At 37.9% G+C, this 21,387-nt stretch overlaps 2 protein-coding genes across 8 annotated transcripts in view; one reads left to right on the top strand and one right to left on the bottom strand.

Annotated features, from left to right (window-relative positions):
* Window positions 1-11,745, bottom strand: part of Efl1 (elongation factor like GTPase 1) — a 138,538-nt gene extending 126,793 nt beyond the window's left edge. Inside the window, exon 1 of the mRNA XM_076546319.1 lies at window positions 11,707-11,745. The gene's annotated coding sequence lies outside the window, so the exon portion shown is untranslated. The remainder of the gene's footprint in view (window positions 1-11,706) is intronic.
* The window catches only part of Saxo2 (stabilizer of axonemal microtubules 2), a 39,077-nt gene that overhangs the window by 1,191 nt on the left and 16,499 nt on the right, over window positions 1-21,387 (top strand). Inside the window, exons 2-4 of one of the 7 annotated variants that reach the window (XM_015993110.3) lie at window positions 1,639-1,818; window positions 3,662-3,864; window positions 14,125-19,974. In XM_015993110.3, coding sequence (XP_015848596.2) covers window positions 1,639-1,818; window positions 3,662-3,864; window positions 14,125-15,068 — 1,327 coding nt within the window. In that variant the 3' untranslated portion in view covers window positions 15,069-19,974. The other 6 variants (XM_006969964.4, XM_042278834.2, XR_013042917.1 and 3 more) reach the window with 6 other exon arrangements.

Here is a 21,387-nt window from a genome sequence, read left to right as displayed (position 1 = left end):
AAGATTCTTCACTGTCGTCCTTCCCCACCCCATCTTTTGCCTCCTGTCCTGTTGGAAGGGAAGAGGGGAGATCTTTCCCTATTCTTTTTGTTGTTGAAGACCATCCCTTAGGTCCATTTGCATCACTGTGGTAGCAATACCAGACAGGAACAAGGAGGAAAGGTCTATTTGGGCATACAGTCCCAGAGGGTGTGGTCCATGCAGTCAGGCATGGGGAAGTTCTTGTTCCTGGAACATGAAGCAGGCTTCTCACATGCTGGCAGACCAAGAAATAGAAAGGACCCAGGCTGTCATCTTTCAAGGGCTGCCATTAGCCACCTACTTCTACCAGGTAGGTGCCAACTTCCAAAATCCTTCCAGAATGGTTCCATCAGCTGAGAAGCAAGGATTCAAAACATGTGAGCATTTCAGACTCAAACCATAATGCCATCTGTTCTCTCTTAGGAACCTCAAATTCAATTCCTTTGATCTCCCATTAGGGACATCTAACTTCACTTGTTTTGTTTTGTTTTGTTTGTTTTGTTTTGTTTTGTTTTGTTTTGTTTTGTTTTGATTTGTTTTGTTTTGTGTCTTTCCAGGCAGGGTTTCTCTGTGTAACAGCTGTAGCGGGCCTGCAACTCAGGACCAGGCTGGCCTGCAACTCACAGAGATCCGCCTGTCTCTGCCTCCTAAGTGCTGGGATTATAGGTGTGCACCACCATGTCTGGCTAGTTTCATCATTTCTGTGAGACACTTCTTCAAAAAGACAAAGAGTTAACAAGTGTAAACAGCTATAACTACCAGAAAAAACTATAAAGCAGAAGGAAGAAATTTTCCTTTTAAGGATTGCAAATGTTAGGCTAGGAGGCTTTGCTTTCTTTTATAATAATTTATCTGCACTTTTATGTCTTATATTTGTCCACAGTCTTTGGTATATTACACTCTGAATGCAGTGCTCTGGTGGACAATAAAAACAATAACAAATTCCAAAGCTTTGGCTTGTGTTCTGTTAATCAGTGCAACTCTATGAGAACGTTTATGTATACATGACCTGAGTACTCTGCTCCTGAATTCCCCAAGGGTCTGGGACCCTGCATGGGACAGAATCACTCCAGCCCTTTACAATAGCTTCATTTTCAGTGGACATTGCTGAGTCTCCAGACTCCTGGGATTTGGAAGCTTCTTAGACACGTAGAAGAATAAAGGAGACGTGGAGTCAGGACGCTGCCTAACATCTCCCAGCTCAAGCCCTCTTGGCCTCTACTATATCCCATGCCCCAGCTCTGCTCCTCAAAACAGATGCTGTGCTTTTCCTCCTTCCTTTTGTAGCTGTGTTCTCAATCAGTCACCTGTAAGGATCTGTTGTAGGTGAGACCGAAATGGAAAACTTGTCTGCCAGGAAGTTTTCTTCCTAGGAAATTCACTTGCTAGCTTTTCTACTTCAGTAGCATAAGAAGTCACTAAACTACTATGAGCAAAACCAGTTTCTGCTACATAAGGCTATACTGTAATTTACTTATTTTTTATAAGCTTCATTGCAGAGGGGTAAGCTGTGCTGAAGTTCAAAGTGGTGAGTTCATTGGGGATCCTGTTAACATGCAATAACCACACCAGATGCTTTTAAGGCAAAATAATGTTTCGGTTTATTTGTTTGTACAGACGGCATCGTTGTCCACATGGAACCACAAGGGTTTATGAACATTCTGGCATATCTTGCCCCACAACGGAGTATTTGGAAAAATATCCAAAATATGGCAATGTTCTTCCACCTCAGAGTCTTAAACCCAAGCAAGAATTTCAAGCATACCGTGGTAAAATGGAAGGAATAACTACATTTAAGTAAATATTTAGAAACAGTTTTCTTATTTTTCTGCCCAACTCTTCTGAACTTAAGTTTTCTTACTGTTTAAATTTAACTAGCTAGTTGAATTAAGTTGAACTAATTTGAGAAGCAAAAACTGATTATGACTTGAGAAAAACAGACAGGTAGAAATTAAATTACTTTGGCAAAGAGAAGAAAAGGAAAAAACAAAAGGTTTTGTTGATTTTTTTATTGATTAAAATATCTCATATTTATGTACTTGGCACTGTAACCACCATCTAGAGGAATGCCTCTTCCTAATTTGTTTGTTTGTGGGTGTGTGTGGGTGTGTTTATACTTGTGCATGTGCATACAAGCATGTATGTGTGGGTATGTATATGTGTGTGTCCTAGTTTTTACATCTCTGATTGGTATCCAATACATTAACTTGCCAAGGCAATCTTTTAAGCCATGCAGATTTAATCCTATTTATGATCCTGCTTGAAATACTTTAAAGCGTTCCTATTGTTTAGCATAGACTCAATCCCTTCCATAACTACTACATGGATTATCAAACCCTGCTTGCTTCTATAGTTTTTTTTCCCCCTGTTTGGAATTCTCCCTCCCTCTTTCCCTAGCTAATACTCATCTGATCTGTAAATATCAACACAATTTTCCTTTATAAATGTCATCTCTGCCACCCTACCTTTTATTTATTTAGCTTTTGAGGCCAAGTAAATATCCCTCTCATAACTTCTCATAATATCTTCCAATTTGTTATTAGAGTCAGTTCAGTGTTCCACACCAGCAGGATGTACATCTGTTGTTTTCTCAGCGTTCTTTCCTCAGGAACCTATTACCATACCCATTACCTAGAGTAGGTACCCAACGTTCCTAAAAGCAGGGCCTTAGAACTCTGGCATGATTTTGCTTGTGTTGATCACAGTGACTAGGAAATTGAAGGATGATTTATCTGTATAAAGAATAAGTATCATTCTATACTATATGTTTCTATATATCTTGAAAGCATAATTGTAGCTCAGTTAGGTGACTGCCAGAATTGACAGTGTGTATCTTTAAAATAACTGTGATGTACATCATAATATCGTCCAACTTTACTTATAAGGAAACAAGGGCATGGACAGATTAACCAAGTTATCCAAGGTTATACAGCTGTTGAGTGACAGAGCCAGGATTTGGATTCAGACAGTCCCATTGGTCTTGAATCTCTCTGGTTTCCTTCATTCCAGTGTACTGTCTCAGCCCCTGCAGTACCAACTCTGTCACAGTCATGTTATATAATGCACAGGATAGTTAGATTGCCATTTCATTCCTACCTATGGCCAGGACTTCTGAGAGATCCAAAGTCTTAGTAAGGCTCACATCCGTACTATGAGCCAGAGTTAGTGATCTTTTTAACAATGAACAGGAAGATACTGTGACTTCATAGGAAGGCACTATGCCTGGGTATAGTCTATATAGGTGAATGTGGCTTTTGACAAAGTGGATACAGAACTAATGTTGACAAATTTATCAGCTCATCAAATCTTTCTTTTGAGATTTCCTTCTACATTAGATAAAAAATAAAATTCAGTTACTTGAGAATTTTACTTACAAGATCAAATTGAGATGTTTCAATTTTTAAAGACTAGGATTTTTTGTTTTTTCTTATCATTGGATAGAACCTTAAAAACAATTCAATTGCTCCTTTCAAATAATCAATTATTACCATTTTAATATCTCCTTAGATTGTTCAAGTAAGACAGAATTGAAGATTTTAGTACTGTGATAATCAAAACAGAAGAACCAGTGAGACTGAATTTCACACACACACACACACACACACACACACACACACACACACATATATATATATTTCAGGTCAGATTATCGTCCTTACGAAGTAGTCAAGCAGCCTCGCCACATTCCGGAAGAGTATAAACCCAAACAGGGGAAAATTGATCTTGGGACTACCTACAAGCGAGATTTTAATCCTTACGAAGTACAGCCTGTGGTGAAAGTTCGGCCTGTGGAAAGACAACCAGTTCAAAAAGGGAAGTTGGACACCGTCCCAACTTATAAAGGTAACTTGTCATTGTAAAAACAAAGGTGCCCCAAACCTAAAAATGCCAGCTTTGACCTTTACAGTCAGCTCAGAATTTTCTTGTATTATCACACTTATCACCACGGTTAGGAAAGTCACTGAACAAGGATATATGCTGCACATCTCACTTGGTCACATTAGTTATTGTTGTCTTGTTCACCCTTTCCTATTCACCCTTTCCTATCCTATCATAAGTTGAAATTCAGCAGAGAAAGTTAGAGTTGTTGAAAAAATAAAACAGCAACTGTCCTCTTAATTCAAATTCCAGACATGTAAAACTAATGAATTAGTAGATTGACAAGCAGAATATTACTTTTATACTCGAAAGGCTGGATTGGAGGATTAAGCTTTGATCTATGAGCAGATGATTCTTGATACTGGACTTCAGAATAAGACAAACATGTCCGCCACGACGGTCAGTGCTAGGTGACAGCAGATGGGCTACTCCTCTAAGCCTTGCTCGCAGCAAGAAAGGAGTGTAAATATACTTTGCCATGGTTAGCAGCTCCCAAGAGTAAGCGCTGACAACTGTATGACCCACCCACCCCCCAACAAAAACCTACATGATTTTAAAATACTCTTTCACTCTTGGAAGTCTTCCTTAAAAACAGACCATCTTGATATGAGCTATTTTTTTTTAATTAGTAACAGTTGCACATGCAGGCTATATCCTTTCAGTTGGTTATATGAAATAGCTGGATGGGTATGTTCCAGTATAAAACCTTTTGTAAGAGTGTTGGCATATATAGTTAATTAGGTAATAGCTAATGGATGGATACTTCAAAAACTCTGAGCATTAAATGGGTAAGTAAAATACAAGGTATCAATATACTATGATCTGTTGGGGAAGTTAGGGATAATGTTTTCTGATTTTGAAAAACTGAGTACATGTACTGCTATAGAAAGGACAAGTTATAGAGACTACAAATGGTGAGTATAATCAAATACGGCACAAGCACATTACTGAGACACTAATATGCATAAAATATAATCATCAGTGGAAATGACTTTACTTTGGCGTTTATTTGAAAGCATAGTAATTTTCTTCAGTGTAATGTATATTAAAAACAGTAATATTGATGTCCCTTGATGCTGTATACATATATGTAACATACACAGACACATAGTGTTCCAGGTTTTCAGGCATGAAACAACAACCTCAACTGTACTTAATGTTGTGTGGTTGTAATTCTGCATGTGTAATTCTGAATGCCTTCGTAAGAGCAGGTATCTATTACAGTCTGAGAGAAGAGGACAGGGAAGACAGAAGGAACACTGTAGAGAAGAAAATACCCTGCAGTGCAGTAAGTAGATTGACATTTCTGAACACGGGGTTTCAGGAAACAGAAATTTGTCTGTCCTCAGCTTAGAAATTCCTTCATATTAAAATGTAGATGCTAAAACTAGATTACCGTGGTTTCCTCAAGGTCTTGGGGCTTACTCTGCCCTGTGCTTGCTGTTAGAGAGAATACAAAGATCTAGACTGGAGAGTCATTGCTGACATTCGGAAATTTTATAGCCAATATAAGGAAGTAAAAACTCTGTACACTAAAAACTATAGAAATGAAAGAAGTAGAAAGCGATCTTGTACCCATGGATTGGGATAAATAGTATTAAAATGTAATACCAAAGCAGTCTACAGATTGAATGCAATCCCTGTCCAAATTACAGTGTCATTTTTTCAGAAGTAGCAACAACAATTCTAAAATCCATATGACACCACAGAAAACTGACAGCCAAAGCAGTTTGGAGAAAACAAAATCTGAGATACAATATTTCCTGATTTCTAATTATATTACAAAGCTACCAGAATTAGTATTTTAATAACAAGAGAATGGACACACAGACCCGTGAAACAGAATCAAGGCTCAAGAGTATATATAAGCACATACAGCCAACTAATCTTCAGCGAGGGAGCTACAGATACACAATGTAGAAAAAAAATACAATTTCTCCAATAATTCGTATTGGGAAAACTGGATAGCCCCCATACAAAAATAATAAAATTGGATCTTTATACCATACACAAAAGTTAAAGCAGAGGAAAAATCTAAATATAAGATATAAAATTGTAAAATTCCAAAAAGAAATACTGACTTTGGGATTTGTTTTAGATAGGATGCTAAAAGCACAAACAACAGAGCAAAACACACATAAGTGGGATCACATAAAACTAAAAAATTATGCAGCCAGAAGTGAAATGACAACCTGTGTATTTGGAAAATAATCTCAAACCATATATTAGACAAGAGGTTAACCAAATATATAAGGAAATCAAACAATTTAGTACCCCACCCAAAAAAAACCTTATTTAAGAATGGCCCATGAATCTGAATAAGCATTCTTCCAAAGAAGACACAAATGACCGAGTACCTGAAAAGATACTCAGAGTTACTAAGATAGGGAAGTGCAAATGGAAAACAGATACACGTCACATTCATCCCATTGGATATTATCCAAAGATAAAAGAGAACCCTTGTTGGTAAGAAAAAAAGAACTTTGTACTCCTCTGAATAGGAATATAAATTGGTATAGCTATTAAAAGATTTGGAAATTTCTCAAAAAACTAAAAATGGAACTTCCATATGATCCAGCAATATCTAACCAGGATTTATAACTGAAGGAAATTATAACCTCGATTATAATATGCATTCTTAGATCCATTCTAGCATTATTCACAGCCATGAGATCTTATTAAATGGATGACTAGGTAAAGAAAGTCAAAAGTTAGTGGAACATTGAAAAATCTGTACTTAGTAGTTGGTTGTTGTGGCATACATATGTCTAATTCTAGTGCTTAGAAGGCTGATAGAGGATCTCAAGTTCAAAGTCAGCCTGTCCTATATAGTTCAAGACTAGCCTGGGTTGACAGGTGTACCTTGTATCAAAACACAGTACATTTGGTAATATATTACTTCAGGCTACCCTAGAAATATTCCAGAGATTAGTGATTGTTCATATATAGAAAGAGAAAGGGTGTACCAAAACCTAGAATAAAATAAGCAAAAACATAAAATGGTGAGGGAGTGGGAGTCAGATTTCTTCAGTGAAGCTGCTGAAGATCATAGTCAAGACTCAGAAACTGGGAAAAACTCTGTAAATACAGGTTAAGATTATATTGCAAAGAGCCTTGATTGATAGGCTAGACATGTCATAACCATTGTTTTTTTTTAAATATGTTTTTTGTAGCTCAAGCTGGTGTTGAACTTGTGTATCACAGGGTATCCTTGAGCTCCCAATCCACCCAGCTCCATCTCCCAGTACTTCCATTACAGTTGTGTATCACCATGCTTGACTACATTATATATTTTTATAAGGTCTTCTGAAAGTGAAAAGTATGGTGTAGGTAGTAGAAAATTATTGCTTTTAGTATAACAACTAAGAAAATAATATAAAAATTTTAAGTCCTTTTAATAGCAGACAGCTTGTGCAGGAAAAAAACTAAAATGTCATAGAGTGCTGTCCACCTTATAGATGACGACTCCTAATTCTCTGAGAATATTTGCCAAGTTCAAGTCTAGGCTGAGGATTAAACTTGGCATAGACAAAGTCAGTTTACTATGGGAAAAATTAAACAATGAGCCACTTGTTTGTAAGCTTGTTACAAACTTATTTGGTGTGTGAGCTGATCCAGGGTGCAATCTATAAAACTCCCATATGCATGGCTTATTTCTTTGTGAAATTTGCACTGTTTGATGGACATTGATGAGCTGGGAGACTGAGCCAAAAAATTCTAAGAAACACCCAAGAACTTTATTTGGGAATAGATGTGTAGTAGATAAAGCCCCTAGAGTGAAGAGTTTATCACAAACATACCCAAATCATGTCCTAGAGACATTTAAACATAGACCATGACTGTATCTACTTAGCTCAATCCCTAACTAGATTGAGGGATTATGCCCACACCCTATATGCCAAATTCTTGAAAGAACAAAATTTTCTCCTACAAAAAAAGAATGAATTTAGTTTCCAGGATTCCTTTATACACATCTAGTGACTAGTAAGACATTATGAGCCCTGTAGAAAAATCAGGAAATATCTGAAAAGATAAATGGACAATAAACTACCAAAATTTGTGATAGAGTAATTTTACATATTTAAGTCCCAAAACACAAAGGAAACTGCCCCTAGGCAAATGTCATTTTAAAAACATAAAGAATTCTTAAAGATGATGGAAAACTATTAAAAATAAAAATAAAAATAAAACAACTCTGGAAAGAGAGTTAAACCAGACTGTTGGAACCCAATGGAATAGAGATCTTGGAGCATGCAGCCCTAAATAGGATGTCTATGCAAAGCCTTCCTCAAGTTTTGGGGGTTTATGCAGAAGAGGAGGCAGAAAGTTTTTAAGAGCCAGAAGAAGTGGATGTCTCCAAGGAAACAACAAGTCTTCCGGACACAGCAGGGCTGGTGCACATATGAAGTCACAGAGACTGTGATAGCATGCACAAGACCTGCACAAATTCAAGCCCCGCCCCCGGCCCCCAAATGCTAGCATGAAAAAGGGGAAGTGGGCCCAAAGTCCCACCCCTAACCAGGGAGTTATTTGCAATTGATACTTGCTTACAGAGGGAAAATCAGTTTTCCCCAGTTGAGTGAGTGATAGAGTCTGTCAATCACACTCCTAGGCAGGACTCATGCTCAGGAGTAGTTGATCTATGTTTTCCTTGCGCATGTGCGCGTACGGGTGTGTTACAGTTTGGTGGTTTTTGTATTTTGTTTTTGATAGAGCATGAAGTTGGCTGAGTAAGGAGATTCAGAAGATCTAGGAGGGTAAATATAATCAAACATTGTATGAAAATAAACTTTTTAAATAATTTTTAAAATGCCACAAGGAAATATTTAAATATACTGAATCCCAGTATATTTTACTTTTATAACTAGTGAGATAGTCTTTAAAAGTATGACAAATATTCTTTAAAACAAAAACCGAAAGACTCTACTAGCAGCAGAGCAATACTACAGAATATTAAAGGAAAGTCTTGTAGTTGGAGGGAAATGATTCAGATAGAAACAGAATTCAGGGATGAACAAGATAAAATGCACAAAAGAAAAATATGTAGATAAAATCAATATTGGTTTCATAAAGTAGTGTTCTGTTTTCAAACAAATTGGCATTGAAACATGTCAGAACAGTAGCATTAAAGAAAACTATTGTTGTGGAAATGTTCAGAACAGCAGCATATATGAGCCAGAAAGACACCATAATGAGTGAAATTAAGCATTTTTGCTTAAAAATGCAGAAAGTCTTCAGCAAAATTCTAATAAAGATGGGATAATAAAGTCCTGTACTAATTCAAAAGAATGTAGGAAATAAGTTGTATGGGATGGCAACATAAAAAAACATGAGGGAAAGCAAATAGTGATATAGTCAAGCCTAGCTGGGTCATTCATTGTATTATATATAAATAACTTAGAGTGGCTCTTCATATAAGAGATTTAAAATCTGATGTCAAGAATTTTCATTTATATAAATTGTGAAAATTCTTTGAGAAAGATAATTCACCAAATTAACTTAAGAAATATAGTTCAAATAGATATGTTACCGAAACTGAATTTGTAGAATTGCAGGTATAATTTTAAAGTGACAAGGAATGGTTCCAACTTCCAAGTAAGATGCAGAAAACTGAAGAGTGTTTTCAATCAAACACGGAAAAGCTAGGCAGGTAATGTATAGTGTTGAATGTTCACGCATCCCTTAGACAGCTGAGAGATCACAAGTCCTCTGACAGAGCAACAGCTCAGGAGGCGTCAGCGCAGAGTGGATGCTGCAGCTTGCAGACAAGAGGAAGGAAACAAGCCAAACAAAATTTTTTTTTAGTTTTATAATTAATTTAATTTTACATATCAGACGTGGATTCCCCTGTCCTTCCTCCTACCCCCGAACCCCCCCCCCCACTTCCCCCAATCCACCCCCAATTCCCATCTCCAGGGCAAGGACTCCCCTGGTGATTCAGCTCAGCCTGGTAGATTCAATAGAGGCAGGTCCAGTCCTCTCCTCCCTTCACCCAGGCTGAGCAAAGTGTCCCTTTGGTTAATAAGCCCTAGGTTCCAAACAGCCAGCTCATGCACTAAGGACAGGTCCTGGTCCCACTGCCTGGGGGCCTCCCAAACAGTTTTTTTTTTCAAGTCTTCTCTCATTTATTACATCCCAACCACAGTTTCCCCGCCCTCCTCTCCTCCCATTCCTTCTCCTCCATCTACACCAGATCCACTCCTCCGTTTCCTTTCAGAAAAGGGCAGTGACCCCCTAGAGATATCAACCAAAAGAAAGAAAGAAAAAAAATAGAGAAACTTCTTAGCATGAAAGGAGGAGATGTCCCTGGACTAAGCACTCTAGATGACTCTAAAGGGACAGGGGCATCACAAAGCTCTGCCTCCTCGATGCAGGGTAGCCCAAGCTGGAGAAGAGCAACAGATACCCCCCATATACACATGGCAACCCACTTCACTTGGAAATGAACAACATCAGCCCACTGTTGGGAAAGGATAGGATATGGAAAGACACATTTCCTGAAATATAAAAAGCTAAAGGTGGAACAGATGGATGAAAAGCCTCCCCACAAACCAGCCTCCAACCTGAACACAGGAATAATACTAAAGACATTCTGCTGGTCCACTAAAGGTAAGCATAGCAACAGAGAGACCCAAACTTAATTATGGATTGGACCAAACTGCGCTAATAAAGCTCTGGCAAATGAACATGGACTCATTTATGATGTCTGGTTTTCAAATTATAAAAGGGGAGGGGTCGAAAGGAGGGGGAAAAAGAAGGCATCATCATGAGACCAAAGGAAAACTCAGTTCAAGAAGGAGCCAGATAGTAGGTCTATCAGGGAATCAAAAAATTATGATTGATGGTCTGAAACAAGTAGGAAAATTAACCAAGAGATGGAAACTACAAAATGTGTAATAACTAAAAAAAATAGAGTTGACAATGCCTTGCATAGGTGTTTGAGTAGGTACACCCGGGGAGGCAGGAGAGCAGCAGACTTAAGATAAATCCATATAAACCAAATGTAAGGAAGGAAAAAGAGCATGAAGTACCCAACGCTGAGGAACACTTCGAAGTGAGCCTAACATACATGTACTTAGAACACCAGAAGACAGGAAAGAAAGTGGAAGAATTACCTAAAGATTTAAGAGAAAATATTTTTCCAAAAATAATGAGTAACATCAAAATATAGACCCAGAATGCTTTAAAACCCCCAAGCAGGTTACATTTATAACTTAAAAAATCATGCAGGAACATATAGACTGATTAATATGAGAGACACTTTATAAATCCAGGTATGGTGGCACACACCTGTAATCCGGGTACTTGGCAAGTAGAGGCAAAAGGATTAGAAGGAAAAGATATCCTTGGCTATACAGGGAGTTGAAGGTGAGCCTGAGCTACATGAAACTTTGTCTCAAAAATAACAAAAAAAAAAAAAAAAAAAGCAAAAACAGAAGAGTGAGAACTAGGACCATGGAAACCAGAAGATGATGGAGTTACATCTTGAAAATGCTGAAGGCTAGGGCACAGAGGGAGTCCAGCAAGCATATCAAACCTTAGTGAGAATATCTTTCATAAAGTCTTTCAGACAAGTAAAAAGAATTGTCAGTAAATGTCATATGCAATTTTATGAGAAATTCTAAAGGTAAATGGAATATGAAGCAACAGAAACTTGGTCTTCATAAAGAGAAAAAAGCCCCCAGAAATAGATGTAATGACAATATATTGTTTTTCTGGAGCAAAAATGCTATCAGTTTTGGCTGTTTTTTTAACCAATTATAAAAGTACAAAGTAAAAAAGGTAAGAATTGGAAGTGTGCTGTACCTTAGTTGTTACTCATCAGTCATGTGCTGTGTAACAGTTCGGTCAACAGAATACTGTGTTTACAACCATATTCCACTAAGATGATGTCATCTAGTGAGGTCATAGACACTTGGGAATGCTGATGGCCCCACAGTGAAGTAGCTATAAAGATGCATCTCTCAGTATGTCCGCATCGTTAAAGGTGCACAACTGCATATGTAAATCAGAACACTGTTACTCAAAAGTGAACTATGATTTGTTAAAAATTTGTATTGTAAATTTTAAAGCAAGGGAAAACAAACTTTTTTTGTGTCCAAGTCCAGCCCACCTTTTCTTTTTGTAAATAAAGCTTGATTGACACACCCATTTTCCATACTACCTATTGTTGCATTCTTGGTACATTGATAGAATTTTGCATTTGCAGTAGGCACTATACATTTAGAGACTTGTGTTTAAGCTTCATTTCCTAAGACATTTCCTATCTGGCTATTACAGAAAACCGTTTGCCAACACTGCTCTGTTGTAATCCTGTTACTGAGATTGGAAACTTAAAAAGAAGTAGTACTTGTAGTGCTTCATTCTGTCAAGACTTATCTCTCACCCTCCAGATTCTTGTTTCCTTTTAAAAAGCCCAAGTTGCTCTGGTGTGGGGAAATATTTTCTTCTATTCATTTGCATATTTACCTAAAATGAGCATTGTTTTTCTCTTAGTCACTTTGGTAGCAAAGACTTTCCCAACATAACTGAAACTATGGATCTTCACTAACATCCCTGATTTCCTTTTAGTTACAGCAAATAGTGCTATAATTTTACACTGTAGTTTCTAAAGAACAGAGATCCCTTCATGGTAGCACAAGGAAAAGAATCATGGTAAGGCTTCATGTGAACTGGAAGTGGAAAGCTTTTGGGTACAGCTGGATGGAAGTGCTCTGGCTGATGTGTACATGATTTCACTCATAGCATCCTTGCTTCATTCATACCTCTTCTCTTGTTGCTGTCCTACCGACTAGCCTTCTCCAGTTCCTCATTTCTTTGTTCCTATACAAGTCTTTCAGAATATGGCTTCTATCTGCCATCAATCTATAACACTACCCAACACCATTCTTTTATGTTCTTCATCTGGTTCTTGATTTTCAACTTTAGGGTCACAGTACTGGTCTGGGTCATCTTTTCTTGACACTTGGCTTCATAGGGTTCTTCATAGATTATCTGCTCTTTGGCTAGATTTCCACTCCCACTAAACATCAGTAGCTTAATCATTTAGTTTAAAACTCAGCAGGAATATCTATGCATGAGGATTTTTTTCTTCACAGTTGATAGCCACATAGTAAACATTCAAAGCTTAACTATTCCAGTAGTCATTTCCTAGGCTTTGGTTCATATTCTATGATCTTACCTTATTATAAAATACTTAACTTTTATAAATTAACTTTTGGTATTTAAAAATATTTTGGAATGCAGTAAATTTTATATTTCTCAGCTTACTACATTATCTAGTATGTAAAATACTTGGAATTTATAATTAATTTTTGGTATTTTAAAATTCTTTTGTGGGTAAAGTAAATTTTACCATATTTCTCAGCTTACTACTTTTCTATCTAGAAATAGGTAATGTAAAGAAGACTTTGCTAAAATACAAACACTTCAATTGTCTATCTATGGTTTAAGTAAGCTGTAGGTATTAAACTTCTAATTCTCAGATCTCAGCCCTGATGCTCACTTCTAAATTGCACATAAAATTTTGAACACACTCAGCTTGGGCTCCTGGTCTCTAGACAGTACCGTATCTCTTGGGAATGCCTTGTAGCCCAATAATCCATGCATTCCTGTATCTTTGATCAGAATCACATTGAAATTTGAAATTTCTCCTCCTTCAAATTGAGCAACTGGTGTACATAGTCTATAGGACTTTTAATTTTCACTAATAGGATCCTGAAGTTCATTCCTGTGAGTTTTAAGGTACTTAAAAAGTTGATCATTGACTTGTGTTTTTGGCCTTGCAAACTTGTCCAGCTCATGAGATACATAATCAAGACATTGAATTCTTCCTCTTAGAGGCTTCTCAAGCCCTGAATTTTATGACTGGCCTTAGTATTTTGTGAGTTATAGTGAAAATCCTAGCCAGTACATTTTATACTGTCGTCTTCACCCACAACATAATCTAATTATCTTTCTATCCACAGTCAGGCTCATGTGTGCCCTTGTATGTAATCAGACAAATCTGGAAGTAGAAAAGTAACCATCCTCAAGAGGGAGATGCATAGAAAAAGATGGAAAAGAGACAAAACAGAACAAATACGAGGAAAACTTCATACCTGGTGCTAGTGTTTGTGTATCTAAAAGAAAGGATGGTTGCCAGTGAGAGAAATTAGTCAGAATTCTTTGAAGAAAGTTCTTTTCCTTAGTATTTAAAATGTTTTACTTCTTCTCATTTTTAAGATGATTATAGATCTTGGGATATTCAGAAATGTGAACTGTGTAAACCAGAGCAAGCTTACCATCCCCCAGATGTGAAATTTGGAAACTCAACTACATTTCAGGATGACTATGTTCCCCGGGAGATAAAGCCTAGGCAAAGCTTCAAGCCCTGCTCCATGGTCAAGAGTTCTGTAGGCCCCTTTAATGGTGATACAAGTCATCGTCGAGATTATGTACCTCATCAGCTACAAGTGAAGTTTGCAAGGCCAAAAGAAGTTTATAAGCCTACTGACCAGCCTTTTGAGGATCTTACCACGCACCGGAATGACTTTCAGGGTTTTACTGGAGAAAGTGCAAAAATCTGCAGACCTGCCCACACAAGAGTAACCCCAAATGCTCAGTTTAAAGGAAGCACTGAATTCCGTGACAGTTTCCAACCATGGGAAATCCCACCACCCAAAGTCAAGAAAGTAGCAGAGTATGTGCCCCCTCAAGGAAGCATGCAGTTAAACAGTACCAGCCATCTCGACTATGTCCCCTATCAGGCCAGCCGCGCTGTTGCTATTAGGCCAGTTTCTCACAGAAGAAAAAGCAATTTTCCTTTCCAAGGAAAAAGCACCATGAAGGAAGATTTTCCAGCGTGGGAAAGTTGTCGTCAAGGACTTATTAAGCAGCAGCAACAGATTCCCAACCCATCTGGAAAATTTGATGGTTTGAGCACTTTCAGATCTCACTTTGTGCCACATGAATTGATTCCAGTGGAGAGCTGCAAACCTTTAAATGCTGCTGTTAAGAGTTCGGTTCCACTCGATGATGTTACCATGTATTCTATCCAGTACACACCAAAGAAACAGGAAATCTGCCCGGCTAGCTATCCTTCTCCTCCAGGTTATATATTTGAAAATACAAATTCCCAAGGACATAAATTCTTTCGCAAGATCATTCCTGCAGTGAAGGCTTTTTAATAATCAAGTAATTTTTATAAGAAAGCTAATGGGAGTTCAGTTTTTTAAGAGAAAACCCAAATTTTATAGTGAAAAATACTATGAGAGCTAAAACATACCATTTTTAGCTTTTAAAACAAGTTGGGACATATAGATCAGAATTCCCAAATCCATTTTGTACTAATAGTTTAACCAAGAATGCTCTTTGTTGTTCTTGTGTTTTGTTTTTGGAACTAGGACCTCCCTAGTCTCTCCAGGCCAGCCTGGAACATGCATTCTACCTATGTCAGTCTCCTGACCCAAGATTGTTCTTTAATAGACCTTTCTGAAGGTTAAATGATGTGCATGCTCATCTACACATGCTGTTGCATAGCTTGTCCTCAGTCTATTATCATTTATACTTCTTTTTACTGTTATACAATTATACAGCTACTCATTGTCATTTACCTAATACAGTCGGACTGTCTAGAACAAAATTGAAGATGAGATGGATTACTCTTCCAAAAAAGTCCAGGATTTATTCATTTATTCATTCATTCATTCAACCTCAACATATTTACAGAGCCTAGAACAAGTCAAGTTTTGGTTGGTGATGTCAGAGACTACTGCTCTGCTCCTTGTCCTGTTCAACATAGCAAGAGGCATTGTGATTTGAAGAAAAGGGTCCTCTGGGCTGGCAATCAGAGGACCAGAGTTCAAATACTAATCATCAGTTTCTATTTGTGCCACTGTAAGCAAGCTGCTCACATACATACCTCTGCAAGTCTTGTGTAAAAGAATAGTGGTTCTGTCTACCTCACAAAAGATGGTTGGGAACATCAAATTACATAATACATTTGAATGCATAAAGTATAAATGTAAGGGGTGATTAACCCTCAGCTACTTTTTGTACTTACTTTTTCCTTTTCAAATATGGATAGTTACAGACTTAATACTCATTACCTCATCTCCAGCAAGATTGTAAAATAACCTTTGAGTTTATGGTAATATGTATTTGTGAGAGGCATCTGCCCACTGTAGAGTCACAAGCACCCTATAAGTTATGGCAGAGAATAGAGAATGTAGATTAAATACTTTGGTGTGAATGGCTGTATTTTCAAATGGAAAAAATTTGCTAGAGCAGTTTTAGGGAGGACTTCCAGCTTTGACAAAATCTCCAGGATAAACCTAGGCACTTATGCATCCAGTGGCCACATCCAGAACCACTGTTCACTAGTAAGAAGCCATAACTACCTTGGTCACCACTGAAAGTGTAAGATAAGTGCTAAGAAGGAAGGGGAAGAGATACCAATAAGGGACATGGAAATAGCCTACTACACTTACAAATGCTGAAAGTTGCTAATGAACTAAAATCAAGTGATTATTTTAATAAATGATCATATATGGGAGAACAAGATTGACCTTAAAATGAATGTTTTCATAGTTGTTTAAGATTTTCATAGTTGTTTTCGTAGTTGTTTAAGATTATATACTGAGGATGAATTAATAGTATTTTATTAAATATTTCTAATTAATTGAAAGGAATTTCCCATATTTGCATTTGTTATAAATATATAATGTCTGAAAAATCGTTTTTATGTGTAATTAATAAAATATTGATTTTCACAAAACAATTTCTGTATTATTTTATTTGAGATAGAACTTCCAAATAAATTCCTATCTAGATAAACCTATACATAAGTAGATATCCATTATTTTAAAATAGAAAATATTATTATAATAATCAAAATTTAAAACTGGACACTACTACACCATTGTCTTCATCCTGGCCCATGTTCCTCTGTTTAATATTCAAATCCCTCTGTAATTTGATGGGGTTGGTCTCCTCTCTGAGCAAAGGTCATCCTTAAGAAGACATGTACTGGCATTTTCTGAAGCAGTCCTCCTTTGGCTAAGGACACAGTGGCATACTGTTTGCCACACTGTAACCTAATATAATAGGTGTGAAATAGAGATTGGAACAGATCATAGCCTGAGGCATTCAGCTGGGAGTTCAGGAACATCTCCCTTAAGAAATGCTGGCTGAGCCAAACCTCAAAAGATAAATAGGAAGAAATAAGAACAAAGAAAATAAGAAGGACCGTATCTTAGTTAGTTTTCTATTGCTGTGATGAGGACCATGACCAAAAGCTAGTTGGGGAGGAACAGGGTTATTTCATCTTACTGCTTATAGTCCATGATGAAGGGAATTCAGAGAAGGCACTTGAGGCAGGAACTTGGAGACAGAAACTGAAGCAAAGGCCATGGGGTAGGGGGAGCATCACTTACTTGGTCTCTGTGACTTGCTCAGCCTGCTTTATGCAACCCCGGACCATAGGCTCAGGGGTGGCACTGCCCATAGTAGACTAGACCCTCCCACGTCAATCATCAATCAAGACAATGCTCACAGATGTGCCTACAGGCAATCTGATGGAGGCATTTCCTCCACTAAGAGTCCCTCTTCCTCTATGACTCTAGTTTGTATTAAGCTGGAAAAAAAAAAAAACTAACCACACAACTTTTGTCGTACTGGTTTTCTTTCTCTTTTTTCTTCCTTCCTTTCTTTATCTCTTTTTGTTGTTTTTCCTGCTTATTTTGAGAGAGAAGGGGGGATGGAGAACATGCACATTAAGTTGGGTGGGGAGGATCTGAGAGGAGTTGGGGACAGAGAAATAATACAGAAAAAACATTTTTAACCAGCAAAATTGAACCTTGGTCAATAAGACACATAAACACATCACTATTAAACCATAACCTGTCATTTCTTGTTTATTCCCAAGATCTCATGTTAATATCACAATATAAAACATAGTACAACTTTAAAAGTCCCACAGTCTTTTTAAAAACTCAAATGGTCTCTTTAAAATATTCAGCATCTCTTTAAAAATCCAAAGTCTCTCAACTGTAAAATAAAAGTCACATACTTTTTATTCCAAGAGGAGGACCCCAGACACAGTCACAATTAAATAAAAGCCAAACCAACACCCATCAGTATAAATAACTGTACTCAATGTTATGAACTCATTCACGATCTTCTGGGCTCCAAAGGGCATGGACCGCTCCACCTCTCTGGCTCTGTATGTCATCTGCACCACACCCTGCTTGTCTCATTGGATCGGGCCAGCGCCTCTCCACACCTGCTGCTGACCTTGATCATACCCGGGTTCTTCCATCTCCAATATGCTGGGGTGTCCTGCACTGTTCCACCTTCACCAAGGGGTTCCTGGCCTCTATTCAAGGACTCCAAACCTGCAACACGATGCTAAACTTCTCCAGGACTCCTTTAATTCTGGAGCGTCCCCTGCTCCAGAGGCTTCCCCTGGGCCAATGGTCTCTCCTGGGCTCTCACAGGGCCAAGCCTCAGCTGTTCTCATGACCCCCTCAGCCTTGCAGCTCCGATGAGGCCAACACCAGCACCACATGCGAACATTCTTACGAAATACCAAGTTCAGCTGCCAGCTTGAGATGCAGCCTTGGACTGCTGTGAACCATAGCTTCTTGTGCTGTCTCTAAGAGAATGCTTTGAAGATTTCACTTCAGTGATGCTGATCTCTTATTAATCAAAGCTGATTCCTCAGCCCTCCTGACCCAGAGGCTAGAGATCGTTATAAAATATATCACACAGATAGTCCTGACAGTCTTTACTTCCCTCTGAAACTTCACAAGCAAGAACCCCATCATGTGCACTTGACACTCTTATCTTCCAAGCTCCTACAGAACAGCCCATTAAACTTTGAACACCCACCCAGTGGCTTTTCCAGCCCAGGGTTCCAAAGACATGGCCAAGTCTGTCACATCAATACCATATGGCTCGAATAATAGCTTCTGGTCTAGTTTGCTTTCTGTTGCTGTGAAAAATACCATGACCAACAGAAAACTGAGGAGAAAGGGGTTTATTTCAGGTTACAGCTTATAGTCCAACAGAAAGGGAAATCTGCAGAAACTCAATTCGGCAACCTCGAAATATGAACTGAAGGAGAGATCATGGAGGAACACTGTCTACTGGCTTGCTCTTCATGGTTTTCTCAACCTACTTTCTTGTAAAAACCTAGGACCACCTGCCAGAGCTCCTATAGTGGGAAGGAACCTCCCATATCAATCATTAAAATTAAGAAATGCCCACAGGGACTGGAGACATTGTTCAGTGTTGTTCTTGCAGAAGACCTAGCACCCACATAGTGGTTTATAACCACTCTAACTGCATTTCCAGGAAATGCAACCTCTTCTGGCCTTTGTAGGCAAGGCATGCATATGATCCACATATATACACATGGGCAAAAATACATTCACATAACATAAATTAATTTTTAAAAAACAAAAATGCTTAGTGGGGCCAGGAGGTGGTGGTGCATGTCTTTAATCCCATGTCTTTAATCGGAAGGCAGAGGCAGGCAGATCTCTGTGAGTTCAAGGCCAGCCTGGACTACAGAGTGAGTTCCAGGAAAGGCACCAAAGCTACACAGAGAAAAACATGTCTTGAAAACAAACAAACAAAAAATGCTGGGTTGCAGAAATGGCTCAGCAGTTAAGAGTACTGATTGCTCTTTTGGAGGTCCTGAGTTCAATTCCCAGCAACCACGTGGCAGCTCACAATCAGAATGTCCTCTTCTGGCCTGCAGGCATACATGCAGACACAGCACCAAAAATAAATAAATAATAATAATAGGTCTTTTAAAAATGGAGTAAAAATGCCTGACAGATGTGCCTACAGGCCAATCTAAAAGAGGCATTTTCTCGATTGAAGTTCCCTCTTCCTCCACGACTCTAGCTTGTGCCAACTTGGAAAGAAAGAAAAAAAAACTAACCAGCACAAACCAACATAAACACAGGTCTCTGTTAAAGAGACATTTCAGGGTAACAGCAATGGAAAGTTAGCAATCTCAATTCACTCACTTCTTAGATCTCCTCAAAATCCTATTCAGGAAAATACATTTACACATTTTAGAAAAGCATTGGAAAGTAATATTCAACAGTCTGCCTGACTCTAGAAGGAGAAGGAGTTTCCATTAAGGCAAACTTGTATTATCCAGTATAGAGGAAAATTCAGAATGAAAGTTTGATAGGATGTTTCTACCTCTATCCTGTTGTTTTTTTTTTTAATTGTTTGTGCTTATGGGCACCTGATTTTTAACAAAGAAGCCAAAATCACTGAAAAAAAGATATCATCTTCAACAAATAGTGCTGGTCAAACTGGGTGTCTACATGTAGAAGAATGAAAATAAATCCATATTTATCAACTTGCATAAAACGCAATTCCAAATAGATCAATGACTTCAACATAAGGCTAGAAGGCCTGAATCTGAAAGTGGAGAAAGAGGGAAATAGTCTTGAACTCATTGGTACAGGAAAAGACTTTCAGAACACCCACAACACAGGCACTAAAAACAAGAATTAGTAAATGGGACCTCCTGAAACTGAGACACTTCTGCACAGTAAAGGAAACTGTCATTCAGTCAAAGCGGTAGCCTACAGAATGAGAAAAGATCTTTACCAATTACATATCTAATGGATATATATAAAATTTAAAAATCTGGACATCAAGGAAACAACCCAATTAAAAATGGGGTACAGATTTAAACAGAATTCTCAAAGGATGAAACACAAATGGCTGAGAAACACTTAAAGAATGTTCAACATCCTTAGTCATCAGGGAAATACACATCAAAATGACTCTGAAATTTCATCTTACACCAGCCAGAATGGCCAAGATCAATAAAATAAATGGCATCTCATGCTGATGAAGATGTGGGGAAAGAGGAATAACTATCTATTGCTGGTGGGAGAGCAAACTTGTACAGCCACTATAAAAGTCAATGTCATGGTTCCTCAGGAACTTGGGAATAGATCTACCTCAAGATCCAGCTATAATACTATTGGGCATATACCCAAAGGATTGTGCATCATACTATAGAAATACTTGCTCATCCATCTTCATAGCTGATCTATTCATAATGGCCGGAAATTGGCAATAGCCTAGATGTCAACCAACTAATGAATGAATAATGAAATGTGGTGCATTTACATAATGGAATATTATTCAGATGTTAAGAAAAATGAAATCATAAAATGCACTTGTAAATGGATAGAGCTGGCAAAAAAATCATCCTGAGGTAACCCATACCCCAAAAGACAAATACTGTATGTTTTCTATTATATGTAGACATATAATAGAAACCTTTGACAGGTGTTGCTCCAGTCCATGTAACCACAGAGGTTAGGGTAGAGTAAGAAACTAAGAGCAAGGGAAGTATCTCCCAAAGAAAGGGAAATAGAATATATATAGAGAGAGAGACACAGGGGAGACTGGAACAGAAGGATTAAACAGGGAAGAGGAAGGAATACGAGGAAAGACAACTAATAC

Source organism: Peromyscus maniculatus, chromosome 1, assembly GCF_049852395.1.
Source record: "Peromyscus maniculatus bairdii isolate BWxNUB_F1_BW_parent chromosome 1, HU_Pman_BW_mat_3.1, whole genome shotgun sequence".
Taxonomy (NCBI): Eukaryota; Metazoa; Chordata; class Mammalia; order Rodentia; family Cricetidae; genus Peromyscus; species Peromyscus maniculatus.
Note: the sequence above shows the minus strand (reverse complement) of the source record. Positions and strands in the feature narration are given on the sequence as shown.